The sequence below is a fragment of the Pholcus phalangioides genome, unplaced genomic scaffold, assembly GCF_987345545.1.
Source record: "Pholcus phalangioides strain wild (caught in Gottingen) unplaced genomic scaffold, Ppha-v1.0 ptg000003l_1, whole genome shotgun sequence".
In the NCBI taxonomy this organism is placed as follows: Eukaryota; Metazoa; Arthropoda; class Arachnida; order Araneae; family Pholcidae; genus Pholcus; species Pholcus phalangioides.
This window is the reverse complement of record NW_028301596.1, coordinates 57,089,804-57,109,304: the sequence shown is the minus strand read 5'-3', so window position 1 is coordinate 57,109,304 and position 19,501 is coordinate 57,089,804. Positions and strand designations below refer to the sequence as shown.

At 35.7% G+C, this 19,501-nt stretch overlaps 1 protein-coding gene across 2 annotated transcripts; it reads left to right on the top strand.

Annotated features, from left to right (window-relative positions):
• Nucleotides 1-1,187: 1,187 nt before the first annotated feature.
• Nucleotides 1,188-17,851, top strand: LOC149088984 (ADP-ribosylation factor 1). Of its 2 annotated transcripts, none has more exons than XM_089251137.1 (5): nucleotides 1,188-1,318; nucleotides 6,605-6,775; nucleotides 11,203-11,313; nucleotides 13,364-13,488; nucleotides 17,065-17,851. In XM_089251137.1, the coding sequence occupies exons 2-5, from the start codon at nucleotides 6,628-6,630 to the stop codon at nucleotides 17,224-17,226; spliced, it is 546 nt and encodes a 181-aa protein (XP_089107263.1). In that variant the 5' UTR covers nucleotides 1,188-1,318; nucleotides 6,605-6,627; the 3' UTR covers nucleotides 17,227-17,851. The 2 variants fall into 2 exon arrangements, with proteins under 2 accessions (XP_089107263.1, XP_089107270.1); XM_089251144.1 differs by lacking the exon at nucleotides 1,188-1,318 and adding an exon at nucleotides 1,321-1,712.
• The last annotated feature ends 1,650 nt before the right edge of the window (nucleotides 17,852-19,501 follow it).

The following is a 19,501-nucleotide window of genomic DNA, read 5'->3' as shown; positions in this document are numbered from 1 at the left end:
TCTCTAAAATCATGTACACACAACTAGGGCATTAACTAGGATTTTTGCCGCCCCCACAACTTCAAAATTTGATAATTTTATAACGGAGGTTCTTTTCCACATAAAATTACCGCGCCCTAAATTTTGCCACCCGGGGAAGTTGCCCGAGTGGGCAAAATGCCCCCTTTTAGTTTCTGCCCTGCATACAACTAACTCTCATTACAAAGGTCTCTTTCTCCTCCCTCTCCTCCCCATATACTCGAGAACATCAAGACTTTCCCCATCTTGCTGGGACGATGCGCTCAGACAGCGCTGCCCGCAAGAACTTGCTCTATATCAAGCATCTTCGACACGGTGCTCCCTGAAGCACTTAGAGTGCTCAATGCTCGTGTCCGATTTTATGCTCTCGCGTACCAATTAAACACCTTACATAAACTGCACTCGAAAGCATTCATTCGTATAAAAATGCTGTAATGGTGCTATTCTTTCGATGATTGGTACAGGCTAAGGCTGTAGCGGCGCGGGGGGGGGGGCGTTGGCCCCCCACCAGAAATGTGGGAAATTACCTAAAAACCTAAAAAGAGGGGAAAAGAGGGTCAAATCTATTGTTCTATCACTTTGGTCCCCCTCCGAACGAAATTTCTGGCTACGGGCCTGGTACAGGCAGTGCTCGCGATTAGAAAAAAGGTTGAAGACCTATGAAGATCTATGTAGTGGTCATTTATGCATGGCTCCCTTACTTACCACACGCAACAACTCATTCACATCTTTCAACAAGAGATAGCGCCACTGTACGAGAAGCCATGATAGTTGTTCTAAATAAAACCAGATGGACCACACGTGCTGTACTTTTCAGGAGAGAATTATTTATTTTGTAGTATTCGGTCAACTCATCGTTTCAGTAAAAATGCTCAGTTTGTCGAATGTGCTATAAGTAGATTCACTTTAAAATTTTTCAATCGCGAATTCGTTATTTAACGCGAGCTGTGCATCAATGAAATGTCCCGTTTTTTTTTAATATGGTCATCATAGCTAGAATCCTGTGAACCTTCCTACATGTTCACGTGGTATTCATTCTAGTAATTTCATAAAAGGATTGAAAAAAATGTGGTATTTTTTTTTATAATTTTAAAACCACAGAAAACCAAAGAAATGGGTGATGACGTCATAGAGGATACGTCACCGAAGGATACGTCCTAAAAAATTGCGGATTCGATTCCGTGCCACGCTATCTTGATCATTGCGATTTGGCAACAATCCTTTCGGAGTTTTATGTTGTTTTGACGTGTCAGTCCTTTAAGTTTTTCGCCATTTTTCTTCGTTATTTTAGCAACTGCCGGTGAGTATATCGTCTGCTTTTATGAATTTCAGTTCCCCAGTGTTACGAGCCATTATATTGTCAGTCGTTTGTAATATTATCTGCTCAGTGTTTGCGTATCGTCGAGCGTTTGCTCAACTTCTTTTTGGGTGTGGGTTTCTTCTGCGAGTCGTCGACATTGACTAAGTTTTTTTTTTTATTATACATTTTTTTTACTATTATCATCATTATTGCCGAGTCGTCTGTCATCCATTTCGGCTACTAGCGATCGGAATCGGACGCTGTTTTTCATGATTTAAGTTGGTACATGTTGCCATTCTTTTTCGAGTATTTAGCGTGATTTTTATTCGATTCGATCTAGAGGAAAAACATGGCGCAGGGGTTGTGCCGATAACGTGGACTTCGAATAGGTTCGGTAATTACAAGCTGTGCTTTTTTTTAGTTCTTGGGCTAGAATCGTATTTGTATTTAATATCCAAGCAATAATTGCTAATAACTCGAGAGAAAATATCGCGTGAATCGAATTTTGCGGATTCGTTGAATCGACTCCCAAGAGTGGATGGGGATTGCAGTAGGTAGGTCACGAGTGCACGAACTTTTCGGATCGCGGGCCTTGGAAAATGTTCTTTCCCAGCCCTACGAGAACTAAACTTCTTTGGGGGGTGGGGGTGAATATGAATTTTGAAAAGAGGATCAATTTCGACTAACTCCAACCTTTTGGAGAGTAGGGGGGGAGGGGCCACTTCATTGATTTTGGAAATGTGTTGCAGGCCACTTATAAGTGATCTGGTAATGTGCTGCAAGCTGTTTAAGTTATGTGTAAATGTGATACGGGTCACTGAAGTGATCTGATATTGTGCTGCGGGTCACAACTGATCTGGAACAAGAGTGCCAGGTCACTTTCATGATTGTGTGCCAGGGGTCATTTGAGTGATCTGGAACAGTATGTTGGATCAGTCGTGATCTATGTACCATGGGCTGCTTAAGCGACCTGTTACTTTCCTGACAAGAATAAATGTAGTCTTATTTTTAATTGATCACTTGTTTTGACGCATTTTAGCCTAATTGGTCCTTGCGCCATAAAAATCAAAATCTAATCCATACGTGATCTGGAAATGTGATACGGGCCACCTGAGTGAATGTGTAAATATGCTGCAGGTCACTTAGATGATCTGAAAATCCGCAGCGAGTCATTTAAGTGATCTGGGACTGTTGTGGATCACGTAAGTTATCTGAACCAGTTAGTTTCCTAGGTCATTTAAGTGATTTTTAAATGCTACTGGTCACTTAAATTATCTATAAATGCACCGTGAGTCACTTTTCAATCCCTGAAATTTCAAAAACATAATAAATTTTCGTCACTGTATGAAATCCAAAAAATAATAGTTTTCGGGACAAGATAAAATTCAGCGATTGTTCTGTCTTTTGGCATCCAAAATTGACGAGATGACTTGTCTCTGTTTTTAATGTCTTATTTTGGGCTTGATAGCAATTCTTTTTGTTTGCAGTGATTTGATTTGAAAGTAGCAATGACAAGTAATTTTTTTTTCAAATTCAAATTTCCTTTATTTAAGATTTTTAACCAGTTACAGAACATTTAGGGGCTAAGCAAGCTTGTGAGCCCACAAAACAATATCGGATACATATCTGTCCGCATAAATAATAACGAGAGAAAAAAAGAAAGAAAAAAACACACATACATATAACACCAAGAAATAAGTGGCAACAGGAATGGAATTGATAAACAAAAAATTTTGGCATTTAGCAGCGTATGCAAGATAAAAGAAAATTACATTACAATATCAAACAGATAATTTAAATCTTCTTGAGTTAACAACCACGAGATTGTAAATTGATAAAAAAAGATGTACATGAAGATTGTCCTTTTATTAACTGAGGAAGTAAATTAAATATTTTGGGAGCTAAATAAAGGAAAAATTTTTGGAAACGAGTTTTATTTGGCCTTGGTACCTGTATAGTATGACGTCTAAATTGCATTCCAGACTTATGTAATTGTAGATTCAGATGGAAACTTCTTTTATAAAACATTTTTAAACTTTTATAAACATACAGATGTTGCAGAGGGAGTAGCTTTACCTACTGGTTGGCTATGATTGAGTTTTTGCTAATTAGAGCAATGGCTCGTAAAATGTTATTTTTGCGAAGCGGGGGGGGGGGGAGAATTACTTTCACCTATTTAGAAATCAGGTCCATTATCTCATCCCCTTTAATTCCAGACCAATCCCAATCACCTTGTGCTGCTCGCTTTTTCAACACAGTTGCCAAGGAAATCTGTACTTGTCTGGGTTAAAATGTTTTCTTCTGTAACCAACATAGCTTTAGATCAGGACTGGACAAATCCCAGATTGCCACTGCGACTAAAAAATTGGTATTGGCTGCAATTCTCAACCAAGCAGTATTGGATAAATGAAAATTTTAATTTTTATACAGAAATTGGATCGGTGCCTAAATCTTTCTCATTTTCCAAAGTTGTCAGCTATGATTTCAAGTTTGTCTTCCTCATGCTCTCCAATTCACTTATGCCACCCTGAATATATTCAATGTTTGTATCTAGAACACTTGTATTTTCGGTAAGATCTCCTATACAAGATTCCTTGAAAGATTTGTTATATTTGTGGAGATGATTGCAAGGAAGAAAATTTGCCTGTCCCCCCACAAGGACTCGAACCTCGATCTCCTGTTTGCTGAACGAGTGCTGTAAGCAAACCAGAGACTGGGGTTCGAGTCCCTGTGGGGAGGGGGGGGGGGCAGAGATGAATTTTCTTGTAATCATCTCCAAAAATATAACCAATCTTTCAAGGAATCTTGTATTAACAAATAGAGAGGACATTTCTACATAAAAATCTCCTATAACTAACCTCTGAACAACAGCCACATTTTCGCAAAATACATCCCATTGAATTAAAATTAAGGTCAACCTCTTCTTACATGAAGAATTTACAAATAATGACCACTTAACCATGATAATGATGGATAGGTTGTGCAAATTATAAAGGATAATGTCACTCTCCGACATTCATATCCAGGTTCTTAACAAGTGGCTGAAGCGAAGATGAATTTTAGGAAAGATTCAAGTGTCCTTCTGGCTTTGGCCCAAGTTGTGTCAGACCGTCAATGTACTGTCCTGTTCAGTCATGCAAGTTCTAAGGAAAGATTGGGATATTCTTACCCCCCAAGCAGAATATGCAGAAATCTGCGACATATGTTGTGGAACAATCTGGAAGAATTTTAAGAAAAAGTTTAAAAAACACTATTGTAGGGATTTTTTTACTGCAAAACATTTTCAGCATTGGGGGGTTTGTTGCCTTTGGTGTTGCTAGTGGTTTAGAGGGCTTCCCTACAAAGTGAGAGGATGTGGGATCGATTCTCTGGGAGTGGCAGTTGAATTTTCTTTTTTAAAATTCATCTTTGCTTCAGCCATTTGTTAAAAACTGTCATATAAAGGAAAATGGTCCTTAATGTTTTCTATGAAGGAGTTTTTTGTTCCTTGAACTGATATAAAAATAATAGATTCTTTGAGTCATAAGGTGGCTCGCAAGCTAAAATTTTGACCAGTGAGACATTGTCTCTGTGCCCCGCTAAAAGCTCCTGCAACATCACATCACCTGAACTGTAGGTGCGGCACCCTATATGAACAGTGATCAAAGCCTCCCAAATCTAAACATAAACAATCATGGTGACCCATTCATGTTGAAGTTATTTTTAATATGTGTTTGATCGTTAGACAGCTGGTAGGTGATTCAATAGATATCGCTATGCCTGTCATACTTCATAGCTTAAATTAACGTAAAACCAATAACTGCCAGAAAATGAGGCATCCCCAGTTGCGGGCAAAATTCCGAATTTCTTGTTAAAAATTACAGATAAGTGGAAAATTGAGAAGAGGGGGCTTCCATATATAAATCTCACTTGGTTAAAATGGTTTCTTTAATAAAAAAAGTAACATAACGGTAAATTTATAACTTAAATGTTAGGAGTTCAAGGAAAGATCTTTTGAAAAGAAAAAAGGTTATTGTTTTAAAATCTGAAAGCAATAAGGAAATGTGTCCCGTGAAAATATAGGCAATATGGTCACCCCATGCATAGCTGCCAAGTCTCCCAGATTTTCAGGGAGGGTCCTGAATTTTTATTCCATTTCCCGGATTCCCGAAAAATTCTTATTTATCCCAAATTTCGACAGTGATTGTAAAAAAAAAAATCCCTGTTTTTTGGGGAAAATATTCCCAAAAGAATTTGTGGAAAAAGACTTATTTTTGTTTTTATTCCCGAAATGACTTCATAAATACAATGTAAATTAAAAGGTGTTTTTTCGGCCTGAAATATACAGTGAAACCTATCTAAGACGGAAACCTGTCTTAAACTGAAGTTAAATATTGTCTGTTGGGTGAATCAGTGCTCTTATTTGCACCTTTGTAAAATTAAAATCTTTTTTGAAACGGTATATTATTTGTCTATTGATGTTCAGTTTCATGCAGATTTCACTGTATTGAGAAATTGAATTTTCTGGGTGTTATGCAGAAAATTCAGTTTCTCACAGTGTAAATTGTCGCCATTGCTTCAAATCACAAAGAATTGCATTTTAGTGGAGTGGGGGGGGGGTGCAAAAGCCAAAATTCTCACCAAACAGCCTGCATCAATTTAACCTTTCGACATCTGAAATCAAGATGACTTGTATCTGACTTGAGCATATCAATTTCTGGCACTGATTTCTTTGTTAGCATGATTTCATTTGAGAGTAGTGATGACAGATAATTCAACCCACTTGTTGGTGATTTGGCACTGATTGGCGATGGCTTGCCTGATGTCTCATTTAGCACATGATTTTTTCGTTTGGCGCAATTTTATGCTATGCACATATGTTTGTCGAATTTTTAAGTAGGTTGCAGGATTTTCATAATTAAGGTATAGGATTACCTCCTAAAGGTTGGCAGGTCTGAATGAATTAACGGGTTGTTACACTTTGAAAGAAAGGTTGTCTTATGAGCAGGTCAGGTGGTGCATAAGTTGAACAATTAGCAATTTTGGATGAGCATGAATGCGCAAATGATGTTCATGCAATAGATGTCAGTATATTATCTGAACCTGGCTGTACGGAATAAGTAGGCCTATATATGGAACCTGGGGCGATCGCCAATGGATGGAGCCTCTTCGTTTCTCTCCCACTCATCTCCACTAGTTGGAAATTGCCGTATGGCGATATATAACCAGAGTTGGTGTGCGGGAAAGTAGTATGTTAGCTTATCATTGAAATATGACTGTGTAATTTCCAATTCTGTATTTTTTTAGGAACCATAATATAGGATTGCGTCATGGGAAATATCTTCGCCAATCTGTTCAAAGGCCTGTTTGGCAAAAAGGAGATGCGAATATTGATGGTCGGTCTTGATGCAGCTGGTAAAACAACTATCTTGTATAAATTGAAGTTGGGTGAAATTGTGACAACCATTCCTACCATAGGTAAGCCGTTTTGACAAATTTTCTATTTTACTGAGGCTTTATATGGCAGTTAAACCCTTTTTTTGTAAATCACTTTGATTACTTATTATGACTTATTATGAATATGTTTGGTTGATTTATGTTTGCTCGGATTGGTTTTCAAACTCTTCAGTTCACTCCTTATTATGAGAGAAAAAGGAATTTTCTTTTTCCTGCTGACCACAACACCCTCTATTGATCTATTTACTTATAAAGAAATAACACTGCCTTGAAACATGGAAAATTTACGTACAGTGTTATTAAAGACAAAAATGAGTAATACCTTATGTGTTTTGGTGTCCCCTGGGTGTTGTTGCCAAAGGTAAATAAAAATTAAAACATGCTTTTCCACTATACACCTATTCTTCAGGAATGCTTTGATATATCTGTGAAGTCCTGTTTACATGTGCAATAAAATGTCCCGGAAACTTACCGAAAAAAAGGTTGCCATGCAGGTAATAATCACCAAAGCGACCCCCTAATCTTGCACATGTAAACTGGCTTGAGATGGGAAATGAAGCGTGTCCGGTCGTCAAAGGTACTCTTCTATTATAACCATATCGCTCAACACATTTTTATTTGTCTTGACGAATTGTCTTTGAATTTATGGCTCCTGTTTAGTGAATATAATATGTTCTTTAGTTAAATGCATGCCTATAATTTTTTTTCTATTTTTTAACAAAGGCATGTGGGAAGAAACACCAAATGCATAAATTTTGTGTTGAAAATTTATATGGTTATAAACAGAAGGGTACCAAACAATTCAGTTGGCCACTGAGTACCCCTCCGTATAAATGGTTAATCCCCCCCCCCCCAAAAGAATTGTTCCCATTGACTGATTTTTTTCGTCTTGTGCATTAATTCATCTATTCACTTTTTTCAGACCATTGTTTCCTTCTTTAAAGTATTAGCGGTGCAAATGGGGGGGGGGGGTTGTCATCTTTCATTTTCAAATAATAGATAATACCGGGATGACTGCATAGGACATGTATTTTACGGAACATTCTTATATTTCTTGTTCAGATCCCCCCATTCACGAAACTGTCCTCTTTCAACAAAGTATGCTTGAATTCCGACTATTTAATGAAATCTAGGATGAAGATTTCCACAATGCATAAATCAGTGAAGACACTTTCTGAATATTACTGGTCTCTGGCAGGAATCAAGCCATGGTCTTTGTAATTTAAGCCAGTGTGTTACCATTACAGCATAAGAGACGGCCAACTTTCCTTATGACGCTCACAGTCGTGTGTCAAGTTGCAGTAGATTTGGCAGTCTCTCCCCCTTTCACTACCAATTCTTGAACTTGTGTGGGACGCATATGTACTGCACTTGAGAGCATTTATTAATCAATGTGTAATTTGAGGAAATGCCGTTTAGTGTTTCACTATATTGATACCTTGTTAACCGCTTTACTGTTTTTATGTTGAACACAATAAAGCAACAATAGCTTCATTTGCACATTGAGGTGATTTTGAGTGAGATGCAAAAAACTTAAGGAACCAGGGTTTGTAAAAGTCATGATTTTTTTTCCAAAAAATCAAGTGATTTAAATTGGTGTACCCTGTGAAGAACTTTTAGAATCTCTTTAAAGGAATATAGAGGTATCAATGTTCGAAATCATTGATGGTCCTCTGGTCAGACCAGTGATATAAAGTCTCCATCGAGAAAAAAATTGTGGTAGTCCACTGGACCAGTAAAACCCTGGTCTGAGTGACGTGGTAAGATGTCGGTCTACCACCATGAAGGTCCCAGGTTCAAACCCGAGGGAGGCTATAGGTAAGATATTTTCTCTAACGAGCTTGAGATGACCACTCATAATAGATAGCACCTTTATTTGGCAAAGTTTAGAATGGCAACATATTTTGGAATGAACAATGGAATGGCAACGTTTTTCGTTGCCAGTCAGTTTGACATCTGAAAATCAGGGTTGACAAGGTTTTGGACAGTACGGTAAATACCATGGTTTTTACAGTACTGTCCAAAACCTCCTATTTATAACTATAAGTGAAAAAATTTGCAATTTGATGTGAAGAGGTAACTTCTATAATCAAATAATAAACTTTATGTTACATAAATTATATATATTATTAAAATTACATTAAATACAATAAAATTCTGAAATTCAAAACAGTGTGTAAAAGGTTATATGACTGATATCAGGTTATCAAACAATTGAAAACTGAACTGTCGTGAGTTTGAATATTTGATTTATGGAAACGTGAAAGATACAAGAATGGGATAGAAATTTATCACATGAAAATTAGAAAAAACAATAGATATGACTACAGAATGTAATTAAACTTACGTAATAATCAAGCACAGCTGCCCTATCTGTGCCAGGATGATTTCTAAGATAACAAAATTTGAAAATATTCTTTCAATTGATGCATAACTTGGGGGACATGAAAATAAAAAAAATGTGTTAAAGGCAGTCTTTTGATAAGCCTTCTAGTGTTTTGCTTATTTCTGTTGTCCCCCATGTGATAGAATTATGAATATAGCTTGAATTTATTCAGTGAAATATTAGTTTCTAGCTTCATAAGAGCAACAATTTAAATTTAACAAATTTTGGGTCTTGAAGTTTTTATCATGTAGGCATAATCAGTGTTTGTAAAATTATGTTCTGTTCACTACCTCTCTAATATTTGGTCTAACTTTTGAAACACCCTGTATTGTTTTCAAATAAAAAAAAACATTCAGAAAGTGACAAAAAATTTATAAAATGAAAAATAATTTACTCTTCATGTTTCCTCTTCGTTTCCAACCCTTTGCATATACTGTTTTGAATTTCAAAATTTTATTATATTTAATGTAATTAATAATATAATATAATTTATGATATAAAGTTTGATTATAGAAGTTACCTCTTTATCAAATTGCAAAGTTTATCACTTATAGTTATAAATAGGAGGTTTTGGACAGTACGGTAAAAACCACTGTATTTACCGTGGTTTTTACCGTACTGTCCAAAACCTTGCCAACCCTGCATTAAACTAAACACTACACCATTGATATTTATTCACATCATTATATTGGTATCTAATAAAAAATATTTGTTCAGTTTCACAATAATGCAATGATTATAACTGTGACTGTGTATTTGTTACCTTCAATATAATGTATTTTTTAAAGATAAATGTTTGCACAGATTCGGCAGGGTTTTGGACAAGTACTGTCCAAAATACAGTACCTGCTTCATAATCATACATGAAAAATAAGATGTGAAGTCGAAATAACATTTACAACAAACTAAAAAATTGAAAACAGTGTTTATTTAAACAGTTATATGCGTGATATTAATTTATCAGATTTCCATCCTAAAACCATAAATTTGGTGAAACAATTAACTTAGAAAAAACCACATGACACCTTTTTGAAATATTTTTGATTTAGTTAGTTGTATTTTTTGCTAGTATTTTTTTTAATATGTTAGTATCATGGAAAAAAACCAGAAAAAACAAAGGTTTCCACATGACATTTTGAAACTCAAGGTTTTGGACAGTTTTCCCACGTGTCCTGTCCGAAACCCTAAACCCTGCTGAAAATGTCTTATTTTTGCTGAATCTGCTTAAAAAAACGTGCATTCATGTGAACATATTTTGTTTTAATTATTTCATAATCATTGTTGCCTTTTGCATCATAGCAAAAAAAAAAACAATTCAGTATATTATACTTTCATAGTAGCAAATATCTTTTGCAAAATAATTTCGGAAAATTTAATTTAAAAAAGAAATACCTCTCTTCAAACCTGCAAGCTTGTTTATCGGTAAAGCCACAGAATCAACAGTGGTGCCTTCATAAGGTTTGACTAATGTTCTAATTGTTTTTTATGGCTTTATGGTGGTATATCACTGTTCTAAGCGACAATATATTTAGAAACTGATAAAAAAATCATTTTTCTAAGTATATTTAGAACAGTGATTCCAGGCAAGATCTGAAAAATTATCATAGTGAGGTTTAGCATTGTATAGAGTTCTTTAACCACCATTGACGAGGTAGGCTATATTGTCTTCATAAAAGCCTTTTATTTTTAGCCTTAACAGCTATAGATATTTTGTAAAAGTTGATTTCTCAGTGGCACACGTTTTCCTGTACTTCTTAGTTTGCACCTGTTGAAAATCAGAAGAAAACCTACTTCATTAAAAAAAAGATATGGCAATTTGAATTTAGGTTTAGTGATTTCTAATTGCCGCTTAAAGGGTTAGCAAGGTTTCACTGTACTTGAATAATTGTTTCTGTCTTACGCAAAAGATCAAAATTCATGTCACATCTAAAATTAAAAATGACTATGTTTATACTGTTATATCTATAGAAAAGAATTTTTAATTTATCTGGTGAAAGTCATTGAAGATTTCAAACCATGAAATCACTTGTTAAAACAATATTTTTTCCCATTTTCGGCACAGGTTTTAATGTTGAAACTGTGGAGTACAAGAACATTAGCTTCACTGTTTGGGACGTCGGTGGCCAAGACAAAATTCGACCATTATGGCGTCATTACTTCCAGAATACTCAAGGTATGTCATACAATACTTTTTAGTTCTGTATTATCAAGTTCTAATAGTCTGTTATTTTATTAATTGGATTAATATGTGCAGAGCTGCTAATCTATGAACGTAAACAAACATAACCCATTCACATTGAGTTTATATATATACAGTCAAACCTCGTTAATGAGTCACTCTTGGGAGAGCAAAAATATGACTTAGTAGGCGGAGTGACTCGTTAAACGGAGTAAGTCATAGCTGTGTCAATTCCTGCCTGAGAACAATTAGGACTTCCAAAAAGTGACAGTGACCCGGTAAGCTGAGTGACGTGTTAACCGGGGTGATGCACTAACGAGGTTTGACTGTATATATTACCAACTGATACCTTTTGTTTCAACAAAGTTTCTTCAAATTTAGGTCTCTTGTTTAGTGTTAAGTATTTTCTTTAATGTAGTGTGTGTGTGTGTGTGGAAAGTAACAAGCCGAAACGTGTATTTGGTGTTGAAACTGTAGGGTATGTTATAACAGAACAGTACCTTTTAAAAAATGTGATGCTATAAGTATTGCTATGTTCAGTCAGCATCAATTCAGCCTTTCTACATCCGAAATTTATTTTTTTAATATGATCATTTAGTATTCCCAAGAGATCTTTATGATCTGTCCAGGGAATTTGTTAGTGTGTTAGTACACATCCATTCCGAACTGGGATTAGAGGCCAGACCTGCACAGTCAGAAGCTCTCTAACTACTGGACTGCCAGGCGACATTAGTGAGATGACTTTTATCTGCTTTGACTATATAACCTGTTTCACTCCCGAATGACAAGTATTTTTTTGAAGATTGATTTTGAGAGAAGAAATGACAGTTAATTTAACTTACTGGTTGGTGGGATCAAGAGACTTGGCGCTAGTGGGTTATGGCTTGTACTATAACATGTTTTTGCAAAGTGAAGTTTGCAAGTTGTCAGCTATATACTTATGTTGGTTCTTATATGGTCATAAAAAAAAATTGCATGCAAAAGTATGTTTGCTGGGTTTTTAAGTAAATTGCAGAGGATTTTCATGAGGAAATTACAGGATTTTTACCTCTGGGGGGGGGGGGGGTTGGCAGGTCTGTACCTGAAACTTGCTAAGTAAAGATTGTATGATATGATGAATATAAGTAGATTCGACTTGCATGCGCAACTTATGTGATTCAATGTGCAGTGCACTCTCCTCTTCTCATAAAATGCGGATTTTCCCACTTCAACAAAACGTGTTTATAAAGAAATAATTTTCAATCTAAAAGTAGTTTCTTTTTCTCATTGCACCATTTCTAAAGGATTCGATATTGTTATCTGTAGGTGCATTCCATCACTGCTTTTAAGAAAACACTGATGTAAAGTGAATTGACACAAGTGTGAGCGTTTTTGTGAAACTTTTGTTGTATTGAGACTTATTAAAACATGAAGAATGGGGGGGGGGCACAACCATAAACCTGCCTCTGTATGTTATGAATATACAGAATTGTCTCTTCATTCGGGAATTGTGTTCGTTAGCTAGAATCTTCATGACCATATAAAAAGATTTCATATAATCATGTACACAGCCGAGTTGGGGTCGTAGGTGTCCTCAGCTCATTCTTATTGTCTCTTACATAAAAATGCAAAAGATAATCTCTCAATGTCCCCATCCAGTTTGATTCTTGTATCGGAAGCTTCTATTCTTGCATGTGCAATGAATTTTTTAAATGTATTTTTTACTTTGCTTAATCATTTCTTTCATAAGAAATAACTCTAATTAGGCAATTTAAGATTTCTGGAAGATAGAGACATACATTTAAGGTGATTCTAAGGAAAACATCAATTAACCGGTTGACAATAATTCTGATAATAATTGTGTGAGAATTCAGCTCACAGCGCTGCTTTGTTATGAGTGCATGTATCCATGCTAACTAAAATATTTGTTAGTTAGCATAAAAATATGGCAGGAAAAAAAAATTTCAGTTAGCTGAAAAGTCTGTAGATTGAAGTGTTTATTAGCCAATTTATCCTTGTATTCTTACTGGATTTTTTTTTTTTTTTTTTTTTTGGATCATTTCAGGTTTGATCTTTGTGGTTGACAGTAATGACAGGGAACGTATCGGAGAAGCTCGTGAAGAGTTGATGCGAATGCTGGCTGAGGATGAACTGAGAGATGCTGTGCTCCTGATATTTGCCAACAAACAGGTAATCAAAAAAATCAGTTCCTTTGAACCCTTCAAGCGGTTTTTAAAATTTTCCTGACTTGATCATTTTTTTAACTGCCACATTGGAAATAAAGGTGTTAAAAACCCAGGATAAAGTGGATGAAGTTCAACGAAATATCTTATGTTTAAAGCCACATAAGCATTAATTTTGTACTATATAATATATAGGCAATTTTAAAATTTTTACATCTTGCAGCATGCGTTAAATTTGTTGTTCAAATTTAATATATCAAACTAGCTACAGTTGATACTTGGTTTAACGACAGGATGTTATAGCGACCATTCCATTACAGTGACTAGTATGATAAGTCTCAAATGTTTTCATATAACAAATAACCTATGTTATCCCTTTCAATATAATGTCCATTTTTTCTGGGACAATGAGGGGGGTTGTTATACCAAACATTGACTATATAATACCTGGCACTGCCCAGGTTTTCTTCATTAAAAATGACAAACCATTATAAAGGCGTACTTATTCTGAAACACTGTTTGGGAACCGTGGTAACCAAAGCAAAAATTCCAAAAGTTATTGTTGAGGCCCATAAACCATTGTTGCCGGACAGTTTTTTTTTTACCATTTCGGGCATTACTCTGCTCTGTCGAATTTTTAAAGTAGCCTATTGCTCAAGTTGAGGTTGGGGCCTTGTTTAGTCTATTTGCAAAATTTGGCACCTATCAGTCTAAATTAGTAGGTTTGTATAGAGAACACTTCCTGCACGACGAAGTTGTTTTATAAAGGAAGCTATTCTTATATAATCACCTTCATTATAAGAAGATACAGAACTGTTTTTTTCAATGCACATACACTTAAATTCTGTATTACTCGCATTTCTTTAAACGTTGTGCAATTCAGCCCTGTTGGTTTAATTTTCTTGCTTTTAAACTGTAATATTGTGGTCTACAAAGTTCAATATTCCCAACTTGACGGGAAGAGAGATGAGAGTATTGAAGTTTGTAGACCGAGTAATACAGAAATGCGAGTAATATAGAATTTAAGTGTATGTGCATTGAAGAAATGTATTTCTTCAAAAAATATTCTTCAGAATATTCTCTCAAAGGACTATTATTATAAATTACTAGCTATAATACCCGGCGCTGCCCGGGTTTTCTTCAATGAGGCTTTTTGGATCATGCAACATCTCCCTCTTTCTTTGCGGGACATGCAAACCGTGTTTAAGTTAACCAACACGGCGGCTTCCTGCGCGACTCATGAACAAATCTAGATTTAAAGAAACATAGGAATGAATATATATTTTTCCTTTTTTTAAGGGGGCTAAGTATATTTCAATTTCCCCCCCCCCCCATCTTAAACTTCAAGTTATCCATCTGCCTGTTTCAGCTTCCAAAAATGCCTAGTTAAAGCTGTGGAATTTCTTCAATGTACTTTTTTCAGGCCCATAATTAATTTCAAAAACATCCTAAACTACATGAATTTATGCAGTTGAATATCAAAAGAGAATATGGAGACATTAATTTTCATGCTTGAGAAGATATAAATAAAAAGTAGAAATGAATGTTATTGCATGGATATCCAACGCAAAAAAGTAGATCCGGCTAATTACTTCATATTTAATCTCCTGAGCTTCGTATATCTCTGAGCGAACTCAATATTTCCAAAATTGAGTGTTTAATACAATTTTTAAAATTATTGTAACAGAAAACCCAATTAAATTTGTACATTAAAATCGGCAATTTTAACACTGATTTCTATGAGGATCACCCTTTTCCTGACCCTCAAAGTGATGCTGATGATGATTATGACATTCAAAAAACCTCATTACTGAGAGCATTAAAAATGTGGCAAACCATTATATAAAGGTATAAATACTATACATATACTGACAGCATTAAAGAAGTGACAAACCATTGTAAAGGCATATACACGTGTTACGAACTTTCGACGATAGATGGCGCGATTTGATCGATTCAGAAATATAGATGATACCGTTTCGGTCTAAGCGCAGAGACATGCGATTGGCGGAGAACTGGCAGGGCGTGTAGAGAAAAATCTAGGAAGTCCCGCCCCTCCATACGGTAGCGCCGCCGACTAGGAAACTGTGAAATAGAATTTTGTGGAACGTTCTTTTTCTCGAAGTTTCTATCCGGGTTATAAATACTGTGGCGCTCACAAGATGGCAGACAGAGAGGCTAGACAGGCTAAAAGAGACTCGAATAGACAGGCTAAAAGAGACTCGAATAGACAGACTCTATTGCTGAAGTCAGCTGCGTTTAAACTTTGCGAGAAAGTTGTTAGCTCTCTGATTAGCTTGTAAATACGTGTAAATTGCTGTTCTGTACATAAATCTGTGTTTGTCTGTCGAACCGCTTCTTGTTTTGCAATCTCGAAGTTTTGTGGAAAATTATCCAGAACACACGTCTGAAACACATTGCTAGGGAACAATGGTAACCGAAGTAAACGTTCCGAAAGTGATTGTTGAGGCCCCAAAACCATTGTTGCCGACAGTTTTTTGCCCATTTGGGGCACTTGCCCTGCTCTGACAAAATTTTAAAGTAGCCTATCGTTCAAGTCAGGTCCCATTTGGTATATATGTAAAATTTGTTGACGATCGGTCTTAAATTGTAGATTTTTATAGAGAACATGCATACACACACAGACAATCAATTTTATATATATATAGACTAGAGAATATTCTTATAAAAAATAATTATTCTCAAGTTATTTATCGAGATTATTTATTATAATACATGTTATTACATATATTCTTGATGATACTCTGGAAGGACTATTATTAATAACTTCATAATAATTCTTATTTTCTATAAGGATATACCCCAGTAATTTATGAAAGTAGTTTTTCCAGAGAATATTCTTAAGGATATTATATGTAACTATATTATAAATAACGGGAGAATATTCTCATCAAGAACTTATAAGAATATTCTCAAGTTATTTATAATAGTCCTACCAGAGAATATTCTCTGAAAGATTCTCGAGAATTTTACATCTCTAATTATTTCTATTCCTTGTGGGGCCTGATGTGGCCACACAGTTATTCACCTGTGGCTGTGATTACTTACCGTCTCCCCAAGTGTCAATTGATGCTGTGATTATAATTGTAACTCTCAAATGGGAAAAACCAGTCGTGTTTTTATATGTGAGTATTTTTGTTGACATAATGGGGAAGGATTCCAATTCCATAACTTGTTATAAGCACATAATTTATATGCAATCAACACTCAATATAACGACCCCATGCTATAGTGAGCATTCCATTATAACGACCGTAGGATGTCTCAAATGTTTTCATAGAACAACTATCATATGTTTACTTAAGATATAATGATCCTCCCAATATAACGTCTGTTTTTGAAGACGAAGGGGGTCGTTATATCAAGTGTCGACCGTATCTTCAACATTACCCTTGAGGAAAATTCATCTTGCATTACTTCTAATTCTCATTACTATCCATTCTGGTTATACCAGATTTATAATGTTGTGTTCACTCGGATCACACAGGAATTTCATGGGGGATTTTCTGTATCGCACCAAAATATGATTCCACTAATTTTTTTTTCTTTCACCTATATCTAGGATCTTCCAAATGCTATGAATGCTGCAGAGATAACAGACAAACTTGGCCTACACTCCTTGCGGAATAGAAACTGGTATATTCAAGCCACGTGTGCTACGAGTGGTGACGGCTTATACGAGGGTCTGGATTGGCTGTCTAACCAGTTAAAGAATCAGAAATAGTTTGATCCGTACATAATTATTTTTTTCCACGCCGAACACTAGTGGGACTTCTAAGGACTTTGTCATTAAATTGGAACAATCATGCATCAAAATACTTGTTTCCACTGCATTGTTACCCAACATTATTTGCCTTAAATGAATGTTGTCGTCGTTCGGTATAATTTATATGATGTCTTTGTAACCTCGGAAAACAAAAACACCACCATTTTTTTTCATCATTTAAGGCTTTTTAATGGGGGCAACGTGATTTTTATTATTATTTTCTTTCTTTTTTGTGTAAACGCAGTCAGCAAGAGAATTTTTTGAACTAGAAAAAAGGGATATATATATCTTTGTGTAAATACAGTTCGATATTAAAGAGAAAAAAAAAACTTTTTTTCTGTTCTATTTCGGGCTCCCATGCGAGCTATTTGTATTTTTCTTCCTTTTGCTCCTCCCTCACAGTTCAGTGTTCTCGTGTATGTGTGAAGGGCTGAATCTTGAGTCGTATGTTATATTTGACCGTGGGAATGTGTCTGAGTTTGAATGAGCTGGTACTCAGGTAACGTAGAATGGGGGTAGACCACGTGGTCGATTATTATTTTCTGTAATTTTTCTTTTCAATAAACGAAATATTTCTAATGGATATTTGAAATTTATTGTGAAGCGAAATGAGTTTTCATTTCTGATTTGTTTGTGTGATTTAGATCAGTTTATCAGGCAATTCTTTGAGAGTATTTTGATATTTAAAAAAACTATTTTCTTTTTGAGAAACAAATCTACCTAATTTTTTTCCCCCAGCTGTTAAGTTCGTGGTCAGCATTGACAGTAAGTAATGTACAACTTTGAATTTTAATAGAAAAACTGTAATTTACTGTGAATAATCTGTGGTTTCATAAAGTTCAGAGAAAGTTGTTTATCATAAAATCCAGATATGTAAATATAGGGCTACCAAATTTAGAAACTTAGAAAGAACGCGTGCACTCTTGAATGACATTACTTTCCCTAATTTTTACAATGTTCTCGGCAAAAAAGAAAACTTGTAAAAGAGCAAGCTGTATTTAATCTGCATCAACAAATTCAAAGATTTTGCTGACGTATAAAAATATTAGTGATTACCGAATTATTAAAAAAAAGTTTCATTTATACGCAAGATTTTTCAGTTTCACAGTATCTAAGCGAGTTATTTGGTGGAATGCAGTTTCTCGCCCAGTGACGTTTAGCTATCTTCACTACCAATCACTAAGTGCTCTAATAGTTCCTCTAATAAAACTAAGAATGTAAGCTTTGTAATTATGCGTCTTGTACAGCGGCAGATTTATGGCTGCCACCTTTCTCCCAATTTAGTCTAATTTTCTTGAACACTCATTCCTCAAATTATCTCCCAAGCTATAGCTCTTATCCCCGCCCCTCTAAATACGTCCAAGTCATTGTTTTGGTTACGTGCTAGCGCTCTCTCCAGGTCCGTCGACTTGCTACCTCATTCTCTAGGTTATCCCTTTTCTCATTTTCATACTTGCACTCTGTTTTGGTCACTTACAGGAATGAAAACTTGGTCGCTCATTGACCTGCTACTTCGCTCTTTGGCTTTTTTTTTTGTCATTCACTTACCTAGTCAGCGCTTTAGGCAGAGGCGGATTTCGCCTGTGGGCTCTTAAAATTTTGCCGCCCTTCTCCATTCTATAATGATTGTGTTGACCATTACTCAAATTTTCCGCCGCCCTGGTCTCTAGCCCGTTAGGGTTCCCCCCGTAAATAAGCTGGTCCCGTACCGTAATCGGCTATGCTTCTATAAGCAAGGTAAATTGTAACGACTTTTACGATGGCAAATGGGTTTTACCCTTTTATGAAAAATTGCATCCTCCTGCACACTTGTGTGAAAAAGATTTTAAAAAAGAATTTTCATGTAATATTTTTATATGCCCTCGTCGGGCCATGTGGTCGGAAAATATTCATGCTCGGTCGAAATTTTTACACGCCCCGAGCATGTCGGACAGTAGATTCGTCCAACCTATGCTAAACAGGAGCAAAAATGATCAGATTTTAACTGAAAAAATTAATTTTCCGTCTGCTGTTTTAATTCCAACATAAGAGTAGAACCCATTTTGAAATTCTCATGTCTGTGTGTGTCTCTCTCTCTCTCTCACACACACGCCTACCTTCATGAGGCTTTTTTTCAGGGATGTAACAGACGCTCATCGGAGAACGCGGCAGGCTTGAACCATGTTAATGAAATTTGTTTTCCTCATTTGTTCTTTTCACTCATAGTTGGAAAACTTTATAGCAGTTGTCAGCA